Source organism: Betta splendens, chromosome 22 (assembly GCF_900634795.4).
Source record: "Betta splendens chromosome 22, fBetSpl5.4, whole genome shotgun sequence".
NCBI lineage: Eukaryota > Metazoa > Chordata > Actinopteri > Anabantiformes > Osphronemidae > Betta > Betta splendens.
Genome location: NC_040900.2, coordinates 13754513 through 13771154, shown reverse-complemented (window position 1 = coordinate 13771154; position 16642 = coordinate 13754513). Strand labels below are relative to the sequence as shown.

General features: G+C 41.1%; 3 protein-coding genes across 5 annotated transcripts; 2 read left to right on the top strand and 1 right to left on the bottom strand.

The window, feature by feature from the left end:
- Positions 1 to 516: 516 nt before the first annotated feature.
- On the bottom strand, positions 517 to 4217 carry ppp2r3c (protein phosphatase 2, regulatory subunit B'', gamma). Its single transcript, XM_029140040.3, has 13 exons — positions 4028 to 4217; positions 3729 to 3853; positions 3448 to 3552; positions 3254 to 3366; positions 3006 to 3103; positions 2730 to 2800; positions 2432 to 2564; positions 2191 to 2246; positions 1854 to 1929; positions 1544 to 1680; positions 1202 to 1339; positions 1041 to 1100; positions 517 to 942 (listed from the first exon to the last, which is right to left on the bottom strand). The coding sequence occupies exons 1-13, from the start codon at positions 4092 to 4094 to the stop codon at positions 748 to 750; spliced, it is 1374 nt and encodes a 457-aa protein (XP_028995873.1). The 5' UTR covers positions 4095 to 4217; the 3' UTR covers positions 517 to 747.
- Positions 4218 to 4603: 386 nt separating this feature from the next.
- On the top strand, positions 4604 to 11046 carry prorp (protein only RNase P catalytic subunit). 2 transcript variants are annotated; one of them, XM_029140039.3, is made up of 10 exons: positions 4604 to 5342; positions 5439 to 5577; positions 5698 to 5929; positions 6001 to 6278; positions 6438 to 6485; positions 6594 to 6726; positions 9304 to 9414; positions 10171 to 10319; positions 10500 to 10698; positions 10786 to 11046. In XM_029140039.3, exons 1-10 carry the CDS (start codon positions 4919 to 4921, stop codon positions 10912 to 10914), a joined length of 1842 nt encoding a protein of 613 aa, XP_028995872.1. In that variant the 5' UTR covers positions 4604 to 4918; the 3' UTR covers positions 10915 to 11046. The 2 variants fall into 2 exon arrangements, with proteins under 2 accessions (XP_028995872.1, XP_040925188.1); XM_041069254.2 differs by lacking the exon at positions 4604 to 5342 and having other exon boundaries at positions 5438 to 5577; positions 5718 to 5929.
- A 141-nt stretch (positions 11047 to 11187) lies between these two features.
- On the top strand, positions 11188 to 15761 carry psma6a (proteasome 20S subunit alpha 6a). Of its 2 annotated transcripts, XR_003784488.3 has the most exons (8): positions 11188 to 11378; positions 12142 to 12236; positions 12376 to 12457; positions 12596 to 12751; positions 12885 to 13063; positions 14175 to 14269; positions 14910 to 15103; positions 15193 to 15761. XR_003784488.3 is itself a non-coding variant. In XM_029139210.3 (7 exons), exons 1-7 carry the CDS (start codon positions 11303 to 11305, stop codon positions 14965 to 14967), a joined length of 741 nt encoding a protein of 246 aa, XP_028995043.1. In that variant the 5' UTR covers positions 11188 to 11302; the 3' UTR covers positions 14968 to 15761. The 2 variants fall into 2 exon arrangements, 1 of the variants encoding a protein (XP_028995043.1); XM_029139210.3 differs by having other exon boundaries at positions 14910 to 15761.
- Positions 15762 to 16642: the final 881 nt, after the last annotated feature.

Genomic DNA, 16642 nt, shown 5'->3' with positions numbered 1-16642 from the left:
TGCTTCTTGATTTATGAGATCAATTTAATGTTATGCCTAAGCTCAAACCCATGGACATAGAGACAGATACAGACTTACCATACAAATATTATTCCCATTTACGCTGTCAGTGGTAATAGATTGTTGTCTGTGCTTGTAAAATTGAAACTGGTCTTGGATAATTTCATTAGATGCAATTTATTTTAATATTTCCTCTATCTCAAGAACAACTTAAATTTGCATTAATAAGATGCAAGTTCTCAGGCTACACTTGAGTGTATAACCATGGTGCAATCTGCAGATTATACTGATTAAATAGATTTAATTGTTTGTAATCAGTGGGCTCTAAATAACTGCTTTTACAAAACCCCAGTCCTCATTTTGTTCAGACCAACTGCTACATTTTCTCAAATGTAATTTGTCTTATGAGCCTTAATTATTTACAGGATGTCTGTTGTTATGAGCGTGCTTGATTCCAATGGGTGTAAATGTGACGATGCGTCTTGTGTATCATAGGTACTTGTTCAGCCATTGTCAGGAAAAGTATGAAAACATTTATTTATTTATTATTTATTTTATTTTCCAAAAAAACACAGACACAGAGAGGTATATTTACACAAAGTACTATTCCCAGATTTACTTCTTCTATTCAACTACTCATCTTTACACTGCAAACATTAAACTAAAGAGGGTTCTGTACCAGTAGGTAAAGGTTTTAAGTGTCCTGCTGAGGTAAAGGCTTTGAACAAGCAATGTTTCATTTACTCTTCAGGTGTCATCAAGGTCAGCTGTATTGCTGCTGTCATTGTCATTAGCAACTAGCACTTCTCTGTTTTCATACGTCCAAAAGCCGTTGAGGTCGATCAGGATGCTGGTGACAGTATCACCCTGGCAACTGTTCACCAGATCCTGCAGCGTGATCTTATAGGGGTCTTTAGGCTTCACCATGTCAAAGATCTCATCCTGAGGATAAAGTACGTTCACATTGAACTTGATCACAGAACAAAGGGTAACTCGTTACAAGGGTCAACAGTTACATTCACAATGTAGATAGAGTTTACCTTGACATCCTGGAAGGAGACGGGCTCCTGACCGTGCAGCTTCATCTGCTCCTGAATGGCCTGCAGAAAGAAACAATAGAAATGTGGTCCTCATCAATTGCTGACAAACCTGTCGTTTTCCACTATGTCCCATTATTTTGTTTTATGAAGTGGGTTGATACCCTGAAGAAGTAGTTGAGTGAGAAGACATTGAGGTATCCCTGATTCTCCATGTCCAGAAGTTTAAAAATGTACTGTAGCGCTGCCGGCTCCTTTCTGTTCTCTAAAGCCAGTACAAAGTCTAGATAGGTCTTATAGTCCTACGGTAGAAGAAAAACAAAAAAATGTTCAGTGAATATCAGGTTTACGCTGTGCAATATAAACTCTGTGGAAATGCTGTGTTCACTAGGAGAACCCGATGTTGACAATAAACAGAGAATCCAAATCTTTCCCTGATTTCTCTCCCATCTGTGAATTCACCACAACTGTTACTGACTCTGTGCTGATAATATTCATAATTGTACCATTTCTCCATCATATGTGAGACACTCCTGAAATACTCTGTCCAGGAACACTGATGTAAGAGTGGCTGTGCCGTAGCGTGAAAGCTCCTCTTTGCTCAACATGCCGTTGTGGTCCTTATCCAAGTTAAGGTACTGACCTGTAAAGCAAAAAGTTAAAATTCAAGTCAGTCAGTCAAACCCTTGCTTCTTAGTTTTTCTGATGAATAACAGTATAGTTTGATCAAAATATCCACAATCCTGGAAAAATGAATTTTTCAGGCTTGAAGTGAAAATGAAAAACCCAGCATACACACAGAATCTGTGTTCTCACCATAGACTCTAAGAGCTGACGGGGCTGAGAACCAGTTAGACTCCTGGCTCTCTTTGGACAACTCCTCATCTCTCAACTAGAAACATAAATGGGAAATAAGAAAAAGTGTGTAACATGAATCCACAAATGACATTACTGTAGTTACAGAGAAATAAACATTTAAAAGTAAAACAACCTAAAAATAAAACATATAAAACACTAATCCATATAACAAGAATGTAAAATAGAAACTGAAAAATAAAATAAAAAAAAACTGCAGTACAGTACAGTTACTATTTCAAATCCTGGTATTAGTCTACAAACTGTCAAATATGAGTTCAAATTACATAAAACATACCTCTAACAAGTCATCAAGAAAACTGCATGCCAATATGTCCTGGATTTTAATTTTCCCTGAAAAACACAATAAAGGAACTGTTATCGCTAAAGTCAACTCACTTCTCCCTGTTAGAAACAAGATGTAGAATAGTGAAGCCTCCTTTATTGCACATATCACAGCCACACAAAACACAAGTGCCCCTTCCAGACAGTTTTCTATATTCAACAAAATATTATAATGCAGTGGAAATACGTCTCACCAGTTCGCAGTGGGTCGAGAAAGAAAAAGAACTTGCGAACAGCAGTGCAGACGTAAAATGAGTAGAAGGACTTCTCAAGTCCATCCAGCTGAGGCAGAGTAGGGATCAGCTCCAGGATGTAGTTCTCCAGATCCTACAAAGAATAAGGCTGATCAGGCAGTTCAAAGATCAGGCAGTTCAAAGATCAGGCAACATGTTTTCCACTTGTGCCTGGTGACTTTAGAAAGAAACATTTTAATATGAGGAATTAAAAACCTAACTTAAATATTTTACTTGCAAGCTGAAGGTAAATGCTTACCGACTCTCTAAGGTAGCCCTGCCCTGCCACATCATACAGACTCAGACCTATTCTGGTCTGATGCAGCCACACTGGATGAATGGAAAAAATAAAATGAGCAACATTAGGTGTCAAAATTCACCAGTTAAAATAAAACTAGACCAAACAGTGAGGAAGGCTGGCCAATATCTGGCATGAATCTGTGTCTAAGCAGCATACAACATGCAACCTATTGTTTGAGTGCTAAATATGTAAAAGATACGTGGTAGAACAAGGAAGCTAAATGAAAATACAGACCTTTCCTCATGACATAGTTGAAGAACTGCATGATGGAGATCCTGCCGTAAGGGTCATTGTTGAGAAGCTTGGCATACACTCTGGCTGTAAAAAATTTTCTAATAGAAAGAAAAGGAACAGATTCTCACAGACTAATGCAGCACCAGAAGGATTTCATAGATCTCACCCTCAATTCAACATGAATACTTGAATGCTAAAAAAGGCTGATTTAAAAAGTCTTCTGCTGTTGGGAGTAAACAACTACTCACTTGCACTTCGAACCAGCTTTCTCCCCAACCTGCAGGTAGGCTTCATAGCTGATCATGGCCTCCTCTCCATTGACTGGAGGGACCTGGTGCTTATCAAGCAGGAACCACAGGTTCTGTGTGAAAAGAAATTGAAGTGAAACATACAGTGCTTTTACTGTGTGTGTGAGTACAATGTGTGTTTGTGCATGTTTTACCTGTAGTTCCTCATTATCCAGCAGTTCTCTGCTCTTCCTTTGTAGGAAGACTGCTCTGGATTCTTCTCTCAGCTTCTGAAGTAATACTTCATCCTCTGCTGGTAGCTGCACAACATCATCGTCATAATTTTATTTAACGTAATTAAATAAAAGTATGTAATTAATTAATTTTGTGCACAAATGTAATTGAAATGGATTCTTTTACAAATGTTAGTGATGGTGATTGTGACACAACACAATCAGTCAAAGTAAACAGTTTTGCAAAAAGGTTTTATTAGTACCCTGTAGTAGAATCGTGGGATGTTCTTGTAGGACTCGTCTTTGTCGCTTCCTCCTTTCCACTCTGTGTAATATTTAGTGACTAGCTCATTTTCTTCTGCTTTCTTTTCCTCTTCAGTTCTTTCGTCTGTACAACATACTCCGAAAAATCAAACATAACGGTAACCTGCAAATGTTAAACTTAATTTGGCTATATGATTTACAATCTATACATATCGAAACAAAACAAGCTAGCTTTCTTATCCTAATATTCGTTAGCCAGCAAGTAAACATAGCTCAGGCTCAGTTAAGCTAACGTTACCTTTTTTTGAGTTTGCTATACTTTTTTTCAGAATATCCGACCAATGCAGCTGTTTTTCTTTCTCCATGCGTGATCTAAATTTAATCTAATATAAAGTGTGTACACATTTCTCCTCTATGAGTCAGAAAACTGTGGAAAGTTGGGCTGTATGAAAACGTAGCTGACGTTAAGCCATTCGATGTCGTTTGATTGTGCGACAATGTTGCTTCCGGTTTAAGGTGTCTAACTTCAAAATAAAGCATAGAGTAATGTAATAATATAATTGTGGACCATAGGAATCTAAATGAGGCCAGGCGGTTCTTCCTGAAGTCCACTGTCATCTCCACTATTTTGAGCGTGTTGAGCTCCAGCTGGTTCTGACTGCACCACTGGACCGGCGTCTACACCTCCCCTCTGTATACAGACTCATCACCATCCTGGATGAGCCCAATGACGGTCATGTTTTCTGCATACTTCAGGAGTTTCATAGACGGGTTCCCTGAGATGCAGGCATTGTGTTTCACGAGTTAACCTTTTGCCATGTTTTATTGGTGAAACTTTCTGTACCTTTATTTTACAAAGGATCCTCAGGGTTGTTCTCGGTAACCTTCTGCTGCTTGACGCACCTCGCTTGTGTCGCTGTCAAGCACTGATGACGTCGAAGTGTGCGACTCCAGTCACGCTTCTTCTTCAGGTTTTGTAGCTCTGGAGACGACAGATTTGCTTTTGACTTTGAGTAGTGAGGGCACACGCGAGTTGCTTTTAAATGCAATCTGTGATATACGCGACGCAGCTATAGTTAAAGTCACTTCCGTTGAGCAAACAGCGAGTTTAGCTGGTTAGACTCAGTTCTAGATTCATGTTTGCTGTCGTAAAGCTTAGTATTAAATAATATATCAGGCATCATATAATATGAGCTCCCTCGTGATACTTAAAGCGAGACGTAGCCTGAAGCCCCTACAACTTCTCTTTCACCAAGAGGGTTTCCTCACCATTAACGCGGTTCTGTGTAAATCATCACAACTTCCGCCGGCTGCGCGTTTTCTGAGCAGCAGAGACTCAAAGCACAACCTGGATGGCAGATTGACAACCACATGGAAGAACAGCGAGACAGATGGACAAGGCGGAACGAAAACGAGTCCCATCAGACAGAGAAAGAAGGAGCTGTGGGACGACACAGTGGATGAAAAAGGAAAGAGGGCTTCTTTCTCCAAATCTGTGTTTGCTGCAGGGACAGCAAAGAGGACGACAGAGATGCTGAAGAAGAAAGCAAGGGTGTTGTCCATGCTCCTCCAAGATGAGGAGGAGCCTGAAGGGAAGCCAAAGAGAAGGGCCGGTAGGACATACCAGAGTCCATCTCTTTTTTTCAGGATCCTTCTGTTGTTATCTACCAGAACCCACTCATAATTATGTTTGCATGAATCTTTCCCAGGTAAGATGCAGCCTCCCGACCGTCCGCTCTCTGTGGCTGAGTGGCGGAATCTGAAGGAGTCTCTGGGAAATCACCAGCACTTTGACACCAAAATGATGTGTGTGCTTTTCAAATCTGGCGCAGAGCTGGATATTGCAAAGTGAGTGAGATACAGGTGAAAATACTGTCAGCTGTTTGTTGTTATGTACTGAAAGCTCTGTGTGATGCAACGTGAGGTCAATGAGTGAAGTATGTCTGCATTTAAAATCTTTTAACACAGGTCTCTACTGACTTTTGTAGCCATGGAAACAGGGGTGCTCTCATATAGGCTTTTACTACACTACCTGACCCTGTGTGTGAAAGGTGACCACGACGATGAGGTATTTGACGTCTATGACATCATGCGCGGAAGTTTCCCTTCTCTAGATACGGGAGCCTCCAGCCTTTTTATCAAGTCCTTCAGTAGGACCCCGAGATGGAGGGAGGCGCTCAGCCTCCTGCAAGAGCTTAAGGTAAATGTCTTCTTAATTATTAAAGGCCACGCTTTGTATAATGTCCCTTAATTTTACTGTCCTCCCAAAAGGTTTTTACACCGTCCCCACGCAACTACGGCGATGTTATTGCAGCAGCAATAGAGCACGGTGACACGATCACGGCCTGGGCTCTTTATGATGAACTACTTGAAAAGGGACTGAGCCCACACCAGGAGACCTGGAAAGCTCTGTTCGAAGGATCAAGGAAGATAAATTGCAGTGACGTGAAGGAGGTGGAGAAGCTGTTGGGCATTCTGCTGTACATGAGGAACAACCAGATCTATCCCCAGCACAACCTCGTGACCAGCATCAAAACCTGGTTTGAGAGGTATGGCGGAATTATAAAGATCTTTAGTGTTACCTGGTAAATGAATAGCTGTAGGCTTTAAATCCTATTTTAGGCTGACACCCTCTATGTTGCTCTATTTTCTATTTTATGTGACTATCAACTTGCAAAACAGTATTAATTCCCTCCTCCTGTCTCCAGCCTTACAGGGCAGAAATGGACAGGAAGTTGGACCACTGCTGCCCTACAGTATTTACATCACTTCCTACTTCAAAAGAGTTAATCTGTGTAGCATAAATTAGCTACTACAGAAAATATGCTGTGTGCCATTCTTACACGTGTGTGGTGTGATTTTAGAGGCCGGTGTAGGTGTTGTGGGTCAGAATTGGAGTCAATTCGGCTGACGACAGAGGAGTACCAGCAGCTAAAGGACCGAGTGATGACTGATGTCATTCAGGGTCAAGATGTTTTTAACAAGACCACCCCGGAGGTACACACACACACACACACACACATAGCAGGGGTTGGAAACTTAATAAAATAAAACAGATAAATAATAAATTAATAAAAAAAAATTCCAGACATCTAAAGAAGTAACATTTACTGTAGCTGCATAAAAGTGTGATAACCACATTATACAGCTGCATTTTCAATGTAGTTATACTTTATTTCATTTGCAATTACAATCATTTACAATTTCAATTAGTAATCATAAATTTTACAGATTTTCAAATTTTCGATTATTTCTTTCAGCTACTCTTTATGCATCATCACTAAAAATCTCATGAAATAAAAAGGTAAACATTTAAAACCTTTTCTTCCTCCCCCTATTGTCTGCTAGATGGCAGCACAGTTTCACTCGCAACACCCAGGCTATTGTTGTCTGCGCTCCAACAGTCGCAGTTTTAGATCTGTTTTTAGATTTGATCTAGTAGTATGTCTAGCGGAACAACACATACAGACAGACGATCAATCACTCCTAAGGGCATATGCAGCTGGTAGCATAGTAGCCTAACAACAAGAAACCCTAAGGTAGGAAAACTGTTGAGAGGACCATTATATGCTCATATAGCAGCTTTTAGCTCTTATTAAACACACACATCTGATAAAATTCTTACATCCAAAATAAAAGCAAGGACAAACCGTCGCTCCTCTAGTTAGTGGAACCTAACACGGTATATCAATGACAACATTAGTCATTCAGCTCCTGGTTACAAGAGCTTTGAAATCAATGAGACCCCACCTGCTTGATAGATTGACTGACTCAATACAACTACAAAACCATAAGGAGCTTAATGCTTACACTACAAACCATCACACACATTTCCACATCCCTAAACACAAGCATATCCTGCATACACATGTGCACATGGCGAGAGGGGTGAGAGCCAGGGAACAAGCTTTTTATTGGATTGGAATGTGCTGTCTGCATTTTTTTTTTGCAATGCCAGTGATGATAAGCTTAAAAAAACAAGTTTATCACTTGAAATGGTTACTAAACCATATTTCCATCACGAACATTATGCAGATAATAATAGCTAATATTTAAATGAACTCCTACAAAAGTTTTTTTTCGGTAGCTGGGGAGTTTGTTGTCGGAATTGGCGTTTCATTTGAGGGGATTTCCAGCGTGTGGAACATCATGTGAATCTGGATCTACCTCCCGCTAAGCAGACAGGCAGTTTTCCTCTCCTGTATTAATCTCGGGTCAAAGCGGCGCCTCTTAAGGGCACACTGGGTGCTAAGAAAACAATAGAGAAGCAGATGCAGGGAGGGGACGCAGACAGATGGAGGAGCAGTATTCTTCTGTCTGCATGTGGTGGCAGAAGGAGAAGCATGATGCACATTTTAAACAGATAAAGGAGATCACAGATTTCCACAGTTAATTCATTATATTTTACAGATATATCTGTGGTATGTTATCTACTAGAAACTACTTCATATCAGTACTGTATGTTTATGTAGGTCTGTGTTTAAGAATTCATTTTATCCAAAGCAGCACAATGAGCTGGTTTCACATATCAGTTCTGGAAAGTCCCTGGATAATTATGCTGGACTTTCTTTGTCTTTCTCTTCCTCCTCCTGTTTTCATTCTCACATTCTTTACATATACTCATTTAGTCCTCTGTACTTTCTAAATTGGTTTGCATGGTTACCCATCACTCTCCTCATCGCCACCATTCCATCTGTCCAGCCGCTGTCGGTCTCGTCCTCGAAGTGCATTATTGCTCCCCTCCCTAAAACTTGCATCTTTTTTATTGCATCAAAAAAGCAACTTCCAGTGTGTTACTTCAGATTGTTGGGCCACATTTGACTGTGTGTGCTCGCGTGCACACATGTGAGGGGAATTCACAGTAGCCTATTTCCATATTGCTGCTATCTAAAAGTGAAAGCATGTTTAAGGTCGCGGCTTTTTAAGCACACTTGTTAGCATTCATTTTATATGCTGGCTAGAATGGGAAGGTTCATTTAGACAAAGTCTGTGACTGCCGGACTCTATCATCTCTATCATCAAATCTAATATACACGGTACCATCAAGAGTTTGCTGACGGCCACTTTCTCCACATTGTAGCTTTATAGCTGCCAGCTGGCACTCTGCCATGAGAGCAACAAGAAGGAACGGCCAGGTAGACACTACGAAAAGCAGCCAACCATCAGACCACTGAGCTCACAGATGCAGTTCAGTTCCAGTTCTGGCCCACAATAAGGAACCAAACCCTGCTGTTGTTTCTAGACAGTTCTGCAGAGTTTTTCTGTTCTGGTTATTCCTGCACATGATTATTTAAGTTAAATAGACAGTCAAAGTAATCCAGTCACCTTTAGTGCAGAAGGAGTGTCTGCCACTATACAGATACATATTTAGCTGTATTCATTCATCAATGCAACTCTGGATTGAATTGAGTCATCTGAAACATTGCATCATCACATCATGTTGGATGGACAAGGCACTAATGTATTTTCACCTGTATTCCTCTATACTCTAACCTACTTTTCTCTATGCAGTAGCAACGTTCTCACTCTCTTCCTTTCTGTCTGCTTGTGTTTAATTCGGCTTCTCTGATCTAGGAACTGGAACGGTTCAAAGCGTTTGTGAAGAGGAAGCCAGCCTTTGATGTGATCGTAGATGGGCTGAATGTAGCTAATATTAACAAGGACAGGAGCAAGCAGTCAGAAACGGTGAGAAAGCATCAGCGCACACGTGCACACACATGTGCACATGCAGGCAAACGAGGAAAACAAAAGAACAATAAAATTCACTATCAGAAAAACTCCAGGGCCTGTTTTTCAGCATGTGTTCAGCACTGCAGTCACACAGCTGTACTGTTGAGCTTTCAGCGGTTTCTTCCTACATACATTCTGGTCCAACCCAGGGGCTTTTCTGCCAGTTTCACAATGACTAAAAAACAGTATGTGTCTGTATGTGAATGATAGGTGTGTGTAGGAGGTGTCTTCATAACTGGCCAACACATGACATGACAAAAAAAGCCGAGTTGTCTGCCTGCCCACCTCTGGTGTGTGTGTGTGTGTGCGTGTGCATGTTACTGTCACTACATGAAGCTGCCAGTCAAATAAAAGCCCTGACAACTAAATCTCTACATCCCTCGCGATTCTAGTATGACAAAGCTAATATGTCATTAAAAGGCTTGCAAAAAGCCGTGATAATTTACACTAGAACAGAAGATTTTTTCTAATTATTTCCTCTTGAATTTGCTGCCGTTATATCACCAGGCTGCACTCAGGTCAGACAGAGCTTTTATGTTCACTGCTATAAAGTTTATCATGTTGCAATACTGTAGTTTTGTGGCTTGCACTATGCTCAAACTAAAACGTGTTTAATTTAGCAGGAACACGAGTCAACAGCAGTTATACTTAGAGCGATCTCTAAATGAATGTTTAGTAATTTATGTGTGCGTTTGTGTCTGCGTGTTCCAGTTGTTGGCTGTGGTGTCGGAGCTTGAACATCAGGGTTTGACCGTCCTGGTGCTGGGGAGGAAACACATGCTGTGTCCCTCCAGATCCTGGGAGAGACACAACATGAATCTTATCCAGCAAAAGGCCTATTGCTTCTTTACTGAAAATATGTGAGTACACAGTAAATAAACAGTGAAGTATAAACATACATAGAAAAATGCATGTTGTGCATTAGTATCATCCTGCATTTCTGTTCATCAAAGATAGTTCTAAAATCAAAGGTCAATAAGGGCGACTAAAAGAATAATCTGGAACAGGGACCTACAGTAAGATCTCTTTGTCTCTGTCAGCTCGGAAGATGATCCCTTCCTGCTGTACGCCACGCTGCATTCCGGAAACCACTGTCAGTTTGTGAGTAGGGACCTCATGAGGGACCACAAGGCCTGTCTGGTCGACGATGCCACCAGGCGCCTCTTCTTTAAGTGGCAGAGGGGCCATCAACTGGTGGTGACTGGATACGTGGCCCTCGGCAGGAGGGTCCGGTTTCAGGTGAGGCAGAGAAGAGGGAGTTGAAATTGTAGAAGTGGAGGAGCATTGAACTAAGAACTAACGGTTTGTGCATGTGTGCATGTTCAGAATATCCCCAGCTATGACACCATTGTCCAGACTTCAGGAGACTCGTGGCACATTCCTTATGATGACACACAGGACAGAAGCACCTATGAAGTACCACAAAAATGGCTATGCCTCACCAAAAAGCACTGAACACACACACACACACACACACACACACACACACACACACACACACACACACACACACACACACACACAAAATCATGACTCGTGTACTCAACCATGGCCATGGGAAATAAAACATTTGTCATGAATAATCAATCTTTGTTGTTTTCTTTTTGTCCTTTAAGAAAATGAAATAGGTTTATAAAGTAACCGCTTTGTAGCATTTTATGTGTATTTTATTACAACACAATTCCTAGATGACGTCAGAGGTGTGAGTTTGACCCGGATTCAGAAACCCTCGACAGAGCACTTCCGGGCCACGCGTTGTTTTCCATGGTATCCCTCTGTTACTTCTTAGTTTAGTTTAGTTTCAGTTTTAAGTTACACTAATTCGCCAGTGTAGTTTGGTATCATGTCTCGGGGATCAAGTGCAGGTTTTGATCGTCACATCACCATCTTCTCTCCGGAGGGAAGACTTTACCAAGTTGGTAAGTAGCGAAAGAAAAGACGAAAACTCAACCTGCTCTGTCATCACTACTGGCTAACAGGCTACACATAGCACTCCATCGTCCAGTACTCAGTCGTAATGTTTGCACTTATTGCAGTACAGACCGATACTATTACAGTAAGCTCAGCTATTACAGTAAATATTAGGGTAGAGATGAGCCATGATTCACTTAAAGTGTGGAAAATGTGAAGTACTCACAGTTAGCAATGGTGTAGTCATGTTAGCTAACCTGGTTATCCTATATAGAAAAAGGCTTGTACACATTAATACCTAGAGTAAAAATTGAATAACCATTTACCTACTAGTTATGTGTTGGATAGATGATGTCTAGGTCTTTGTTTTTACTACATTTCATTACATGTACCGACAGAAAAATTAATTAGGAGACAATACATATAATGATGGGTCTGAAGGAGGTAAGCTGTATAATGTTACCCTTAAAAACATCGACATACTCATTCGCATGTCTACGCTGTTACACCTATACTATATACATCAATACATCCATAAAAGTACAGGTATCTTAAATTATTTTCCTCAAACGTCACTATGAATAAGCAGATGTTAGCAACAGGCTAAATCTTACCGTCAACACTGCTAATGCTAATATCGTACCTAGCTCACAGTACAGCAATGGATGTCTAGATACAAACATTTTTGCCGTGCAGCAGTGCTTTATTATTTTTTATTTTATTTGAAATAACTACCTCTGTTTGCATCATCTTGGTCTATTGTATCTTCAGAGTATGCTTTCAAAGCCATCAATCAGGGAGGACTGACTTCTGTAGCAGTAAGGGGAAAGGACTGTGTTGTGGTCGTAACACAAAAGAAGGTACCAGTAAGTAATCCATATCTACTGACTACTATAAATACACAGAGGTATTTTGACTGCACAAATCGAAGAGTAACCTTCCCTAGTCATTAGAGTCACTGGCGGAGCTTGTTGTCGTGGTTTCAGTGTCTTGTGTCTTTCTCAGGACAAGCTGCTGGACGCCCTGACAGTAACGCATCTGTTCAGAATCACAGAGAACATTGGCTGCGTCATGACTGGCATGACCGGTGAGCAGTCCCTCTATTAAAACCTTCTGTCCTTACAGACATACACAGCTATACTCATAAATGCATTCGGACAACATTCAAACTTTTACTGCATTTTCACACTGAAGGATTTTTTTGCCTGTCTCGCTTCCTCTATAGCTGACAGCAGGTCTCAGGTGCAGAGGGCACGGTATGAGGCGGCTAACTGGATGTATAAGTACGGCTATGAGATCCCAGTGGACATGCTGTGTAAACGCATGGCTGACATCTGCCAGGTTTACACACAGAACGCTGAGATGAGACCATTAGGCTGCTGTGAGTAGTGTCCATGAGTGTTTGTGTGTTAGTGTTTTCAACTAAATTTACAACTCAATGTGTTAAATTATGCATAAAATAACATTGTACCTAAGGTTGCCATTGTCTCACTCCTTTCTAATTTTTTATCTAGGTATGATAATCGTTGGAATGGATGAGGAGTTGGGCCCACAGCTGTATAAGTGTGATCCAGCTGGTTACTACTGTGGCTTTAAGGCCACAGCAGCTGGAGTCAAACAGACTGAGGCCACCAGCTTCTTGGAGAAGAAAGTCAAGAAGAAGCTGGATTGGACCTATGAGCAGGCAATAGAGGTATGACACGGCCAAACACATGCAAACATGCTGTATAGACAGTTTGAAGTGTCAATAACACAAGCTGTTGGAAGTAATTCCCCTTGTAAATAAATGTATCATCCTCAACTAAATGTCATTAATGAACACAGCTTATTTTAACAAAAAAAGGTCCTCTAGTTTTTTGTGTACAAAACAAAAGGTAACTGGAATTTGAGTGAATGAGTGAAACCAGATTTAAGGTGTGGGCTGAAAATACTTTGACTAAAAGAAAACATTCAAACACTCTGAGTTAGTGAAGTGTTAGTGTGAGTAGAGAAACTTACATTGTTAAAAACAAAAGGAGGTGTCAGAGCCACAGCAGGGCTGAAAATAGTAACTTCATGATCTGTAAATAGTGATCCCTTGATGGTGTGGCTTTTTAAGCTTAACACCCACCATATGTAGACCCTTGTTGACACACAGTACCTCCCAGTTCTCCAAACAGGTCATTTTTTGCTTGTCCTAAAAGTGGATTAGTTCTCAATCTTAAATTAGGTACAATGCATCATCCTTCATACAAAGAATATAAAATGGACTAAACTAAACACTCAACAGTTGCCAAGTTCTGTTTCTGCTTAATGTAGTCATAATGTCATGCCATTAGGAATGTTATGGAATTGGATATCAGTCAAAGATCGAGCCTTTCACTGGATATGACATTCTTAACATCTTCTTGACAGGGAGTTTGTGAATGGAAAAAATACAGGAAATGTCAGGGAGCTTGTCTATCCCCTTTTTAAGGGAATGTCAATACATCATTGCTACATCGTGCAATCAGGATAGGTTTTTAAAGAAGATATGAGTAGGAGTCCTCAAAAGAAACAAGTAGAGCCAGTTTGTTATTTGCTTGCAAACGGGCTGTGCTTATATTTATTTTTGTAAAAGGTCCTATTAAAATGTCATCAGATGTTGAAACGCAGCTGCTCGCCTCAAGTTTGTCATGGAAACACTGAAACTTTTTATTTGCTGACAAATATCTGTGTGGACGTGCTTACATAACATAGGAAACCTCCCTTCACTCCCTCAGAATTCAGTTAAATATGTAGAATGTTCCGCTGCCTTCATGGTTTCGTGTATCGTATCTCCACAGACTGCCATCTCATGCCTGTCGACTGTTCTCTCCATTGATTTCAAGCCCTCTGAGCTGGAGGTGGGAATTATCACTAAACAGGAACCTAGGTTCAAGTGAGTATTACAAACAAAATAGAAAGCGTTGCATCTCAAAATTAGACTAAGGCAGGTTAAATGCATATGGGATTAGTAAAAACTCACTCATCTGAAGTGCTTACTCTCATAAGGAGATGGATGGGGAGGATGCTGAAGCACCCTGGACAAATCACCACTCTATCACAGTGCCACAAGCAACACTCACACCTATGGGCAATGCATAATCTCTAGTTAACCTGGCTGCTTGTCTTTGGGGTGAGGGAGGATGCACTGGAGAACTTAGACAGAACCAACACATGGGGAGAACATTCAAACTCCACACTTGCTTTGGGGCAGCAGTGCTAAACATTGCACCACTGTGCCACCTCTTAGCCAGACCTCGGAATAAAATTACAGAATGCTAATTACACAAATGATTCAGATGAGTGAGTGAGGAATTATACTAAGCACAATAAATCTCAGAAGAACATGCAGGTCAACATATACCACTGGCCCTGCCTTAGAAGGTAACTGTACTATTAAAGGAAAAGAGATCTGTGGTGTAGTGGAAAGTCCCTGCAACTAAAACTACAGACCAAAATAAAGGCTATTTAGATGTGTTCTTAACTGTGTGTGTGGCTTAATTAAAGTTGTGATGGTTAACTTGTTTGTGTTTCAGGATTCTGTCAGAGGCGGAGATTGATGCTCACCTGGTTGTTTTGTCTGAGCGAGAATGAAAGAAGAGGCCATAACCCCTGGAAGGATGATCAATCATCTAAGTAAAAATCTCTCCCACCCCCGAAGGTCTCCTCCAGAAGAAAGATAAAGGAAGAGATGGCTTCATTGTACTCTGAGGAGGCGTGCAACACTGAAGTAAAGTCAAACAGAAGAACATTGTCATTTTTTCCAGGTGCTCATGTGCTCAGGCTCTCTAGCCTTCACCCCTCCCCTGTCATCCCCAGACACAGCCAGGACCTGGCTGGACACAGTCCATCCCCATGGCAACCCCTCCTGACTTTTTTCTTCTAGACAAAGCCACTGCATTCAGGTATCAGCGGTCAAATGCCTGGAAAAATGCTGGACATTCGCCATCATCAGTCCACCGAAGACGATAGATCATTCTAATACACTCGTTGGTTATGAAGAGCACATAGCTGAGCCCAAATGACTTCAGTTGTGTTGTGACATGAGTAGACGGACGTAGGGTAACAAACTACAATACCTCTTATGGATCATCATAAGTTACTGTGTTTAAACTGCACTTCCTGAACATTTTTACTCAGGGCTCTCCACAAGTCGTATTTTCTGAGTCTGCTCTTTTCCTCTCCACCTCAAGTGTCTCCCATCAGCGCTATGTTTCCAAGATGACGTTTATACGTTGCTGGACGGTGATAACCCAGGAAGTGATCAGTGATCATCACCACTGTCCTGTTTAGGCCCTGCTCAGGTCTCACGAATGCGGTCAGCTCTCCTCCCTCCGCTCTCATGTCTGTACATCACAGCTCTTCTATTAAACATTGTTTTTATTGGACACTTGCTTCGCTGGTTCATTCTCAACAGATTAAATCTGGTGACATGTTTGCAGTCATTTTTTTGTGTTATTTAGACAAAGTAGCTGTTTAATAACATCTGTTGATTTTATTATGATCTAATAATGCTGACATTTTATTTTAAAGTGATTCTGTAGAACGTTTGATTAGACTAGTATAAATCATACAGTCCAGTACAAGGGATTAAGTGGATGTCGACGCATGCTGCCCTATTGGTTTGCGTTAGTGTTCAGAGGTTATGTCATATTTGTGAATATTACCGTCATATTACTGTTTGCCAGGGGAATTATAAGGTAAAAGGTAACTCCTTTCGACTTATCCCATCAGGGGTCGCCACAGCGAATGATTCGTATGATAGATTTGCCAAGTTGTTACGCCAGATGCCTTTCCTGACGCAACCCCTCTGACAGGTAAATTGAGATTAATATTTGCTATGCTTAGTTGGTAAAAGTAAACACAAGTTGTTTAAACCACTAACTACACACTTGCAGGACTGTGCTTGACTAAGGCATCCTGTTGCACCCCAAAAATTCCCATCTTTACTCGATAAGCGGGAATGTGACAAACAGCTGAATGTTCTGTTCCTCGGAATTTCCTGTCCCTTCCCTCCCAGCTCCACCCCCCCAAAAAAAACTTCCTGATTTAGATCACTGGCAATCAATCCCATTCTGGGCCTCCTATCTCTTTCTTCACACACACCATCCGCGGCAGGGGGAAATGCATTGCAGCTTAAGTTGGCAAACAGTTCCTCATTCACTGGAAGCGAGTTATGTGCTATTCTGCATGACATGAATTACATGAACAAACAGCGGCTGGTCAGAACTCAAGATGCAATCACATGCACAAATACACTCACAGGAGG

Coding starts and splice junctions, on each gene's coding strand:
- prorp (XM_029140039.3), top strand. CDS start 4,919: ATGAGCTCCCTCGTGATACTTAAAGCGAGACGTAGCCTGAAGCCCCTA. Junction 5,578..5,697: donor GCAGAGCTGGATATTGCAAA/GTGAGTGAGATA, acceptor CTTTTAACACAG/GTCTCTACTGACTTTTGTAG. Junction 6,727..9,303: donor TTAACAAGACCACCCCGGAG/GTACACACACAC, acceptor TCTCTGATCTAG/GAACTGGAACGGTTCAAAGC.
- ppp2r3c (XM_029140040.3), bottom strand. CDS start 4,094: ATGGAGAAAGAAAAACAGCTGCATTGGTCGGATATTCTGAAAAAAAGT. Junction 3,553..3,728: donor TCCCACGATTCTACTACAGG/GTACTAATAAAA, acceptor GATGTTGTGCAG/CTACCAGCAGAGGATGAAGT. Junction 1,340..1,543: donor TCACATATGATGGAGAAATG/GTACAATTATGA, acceptor CTTCTACCGTAG/GACTATAAGACCTATCTAGA.
- psma6a (XM_029139210.3), top strand. CDS start 11,303: ATGTCTCGGGGATCAAGTGCAGGTTTTGATCGTCACATCACCATCTTC. Junction 12,458..12,595: donor CGTCATGACTGGCATGACCG/GTGAGCAGTCCC, acceptor CTTCCTCTATAG/CTGACAGCAGGTCTCAGGTG. Junction 13,064..14,174: donor CCTATGAGCAGGCAATAGAG/GTATGACACGGC, acceptor GTATCTCCACAG/ACTGCCATCTCATGCCTGTC.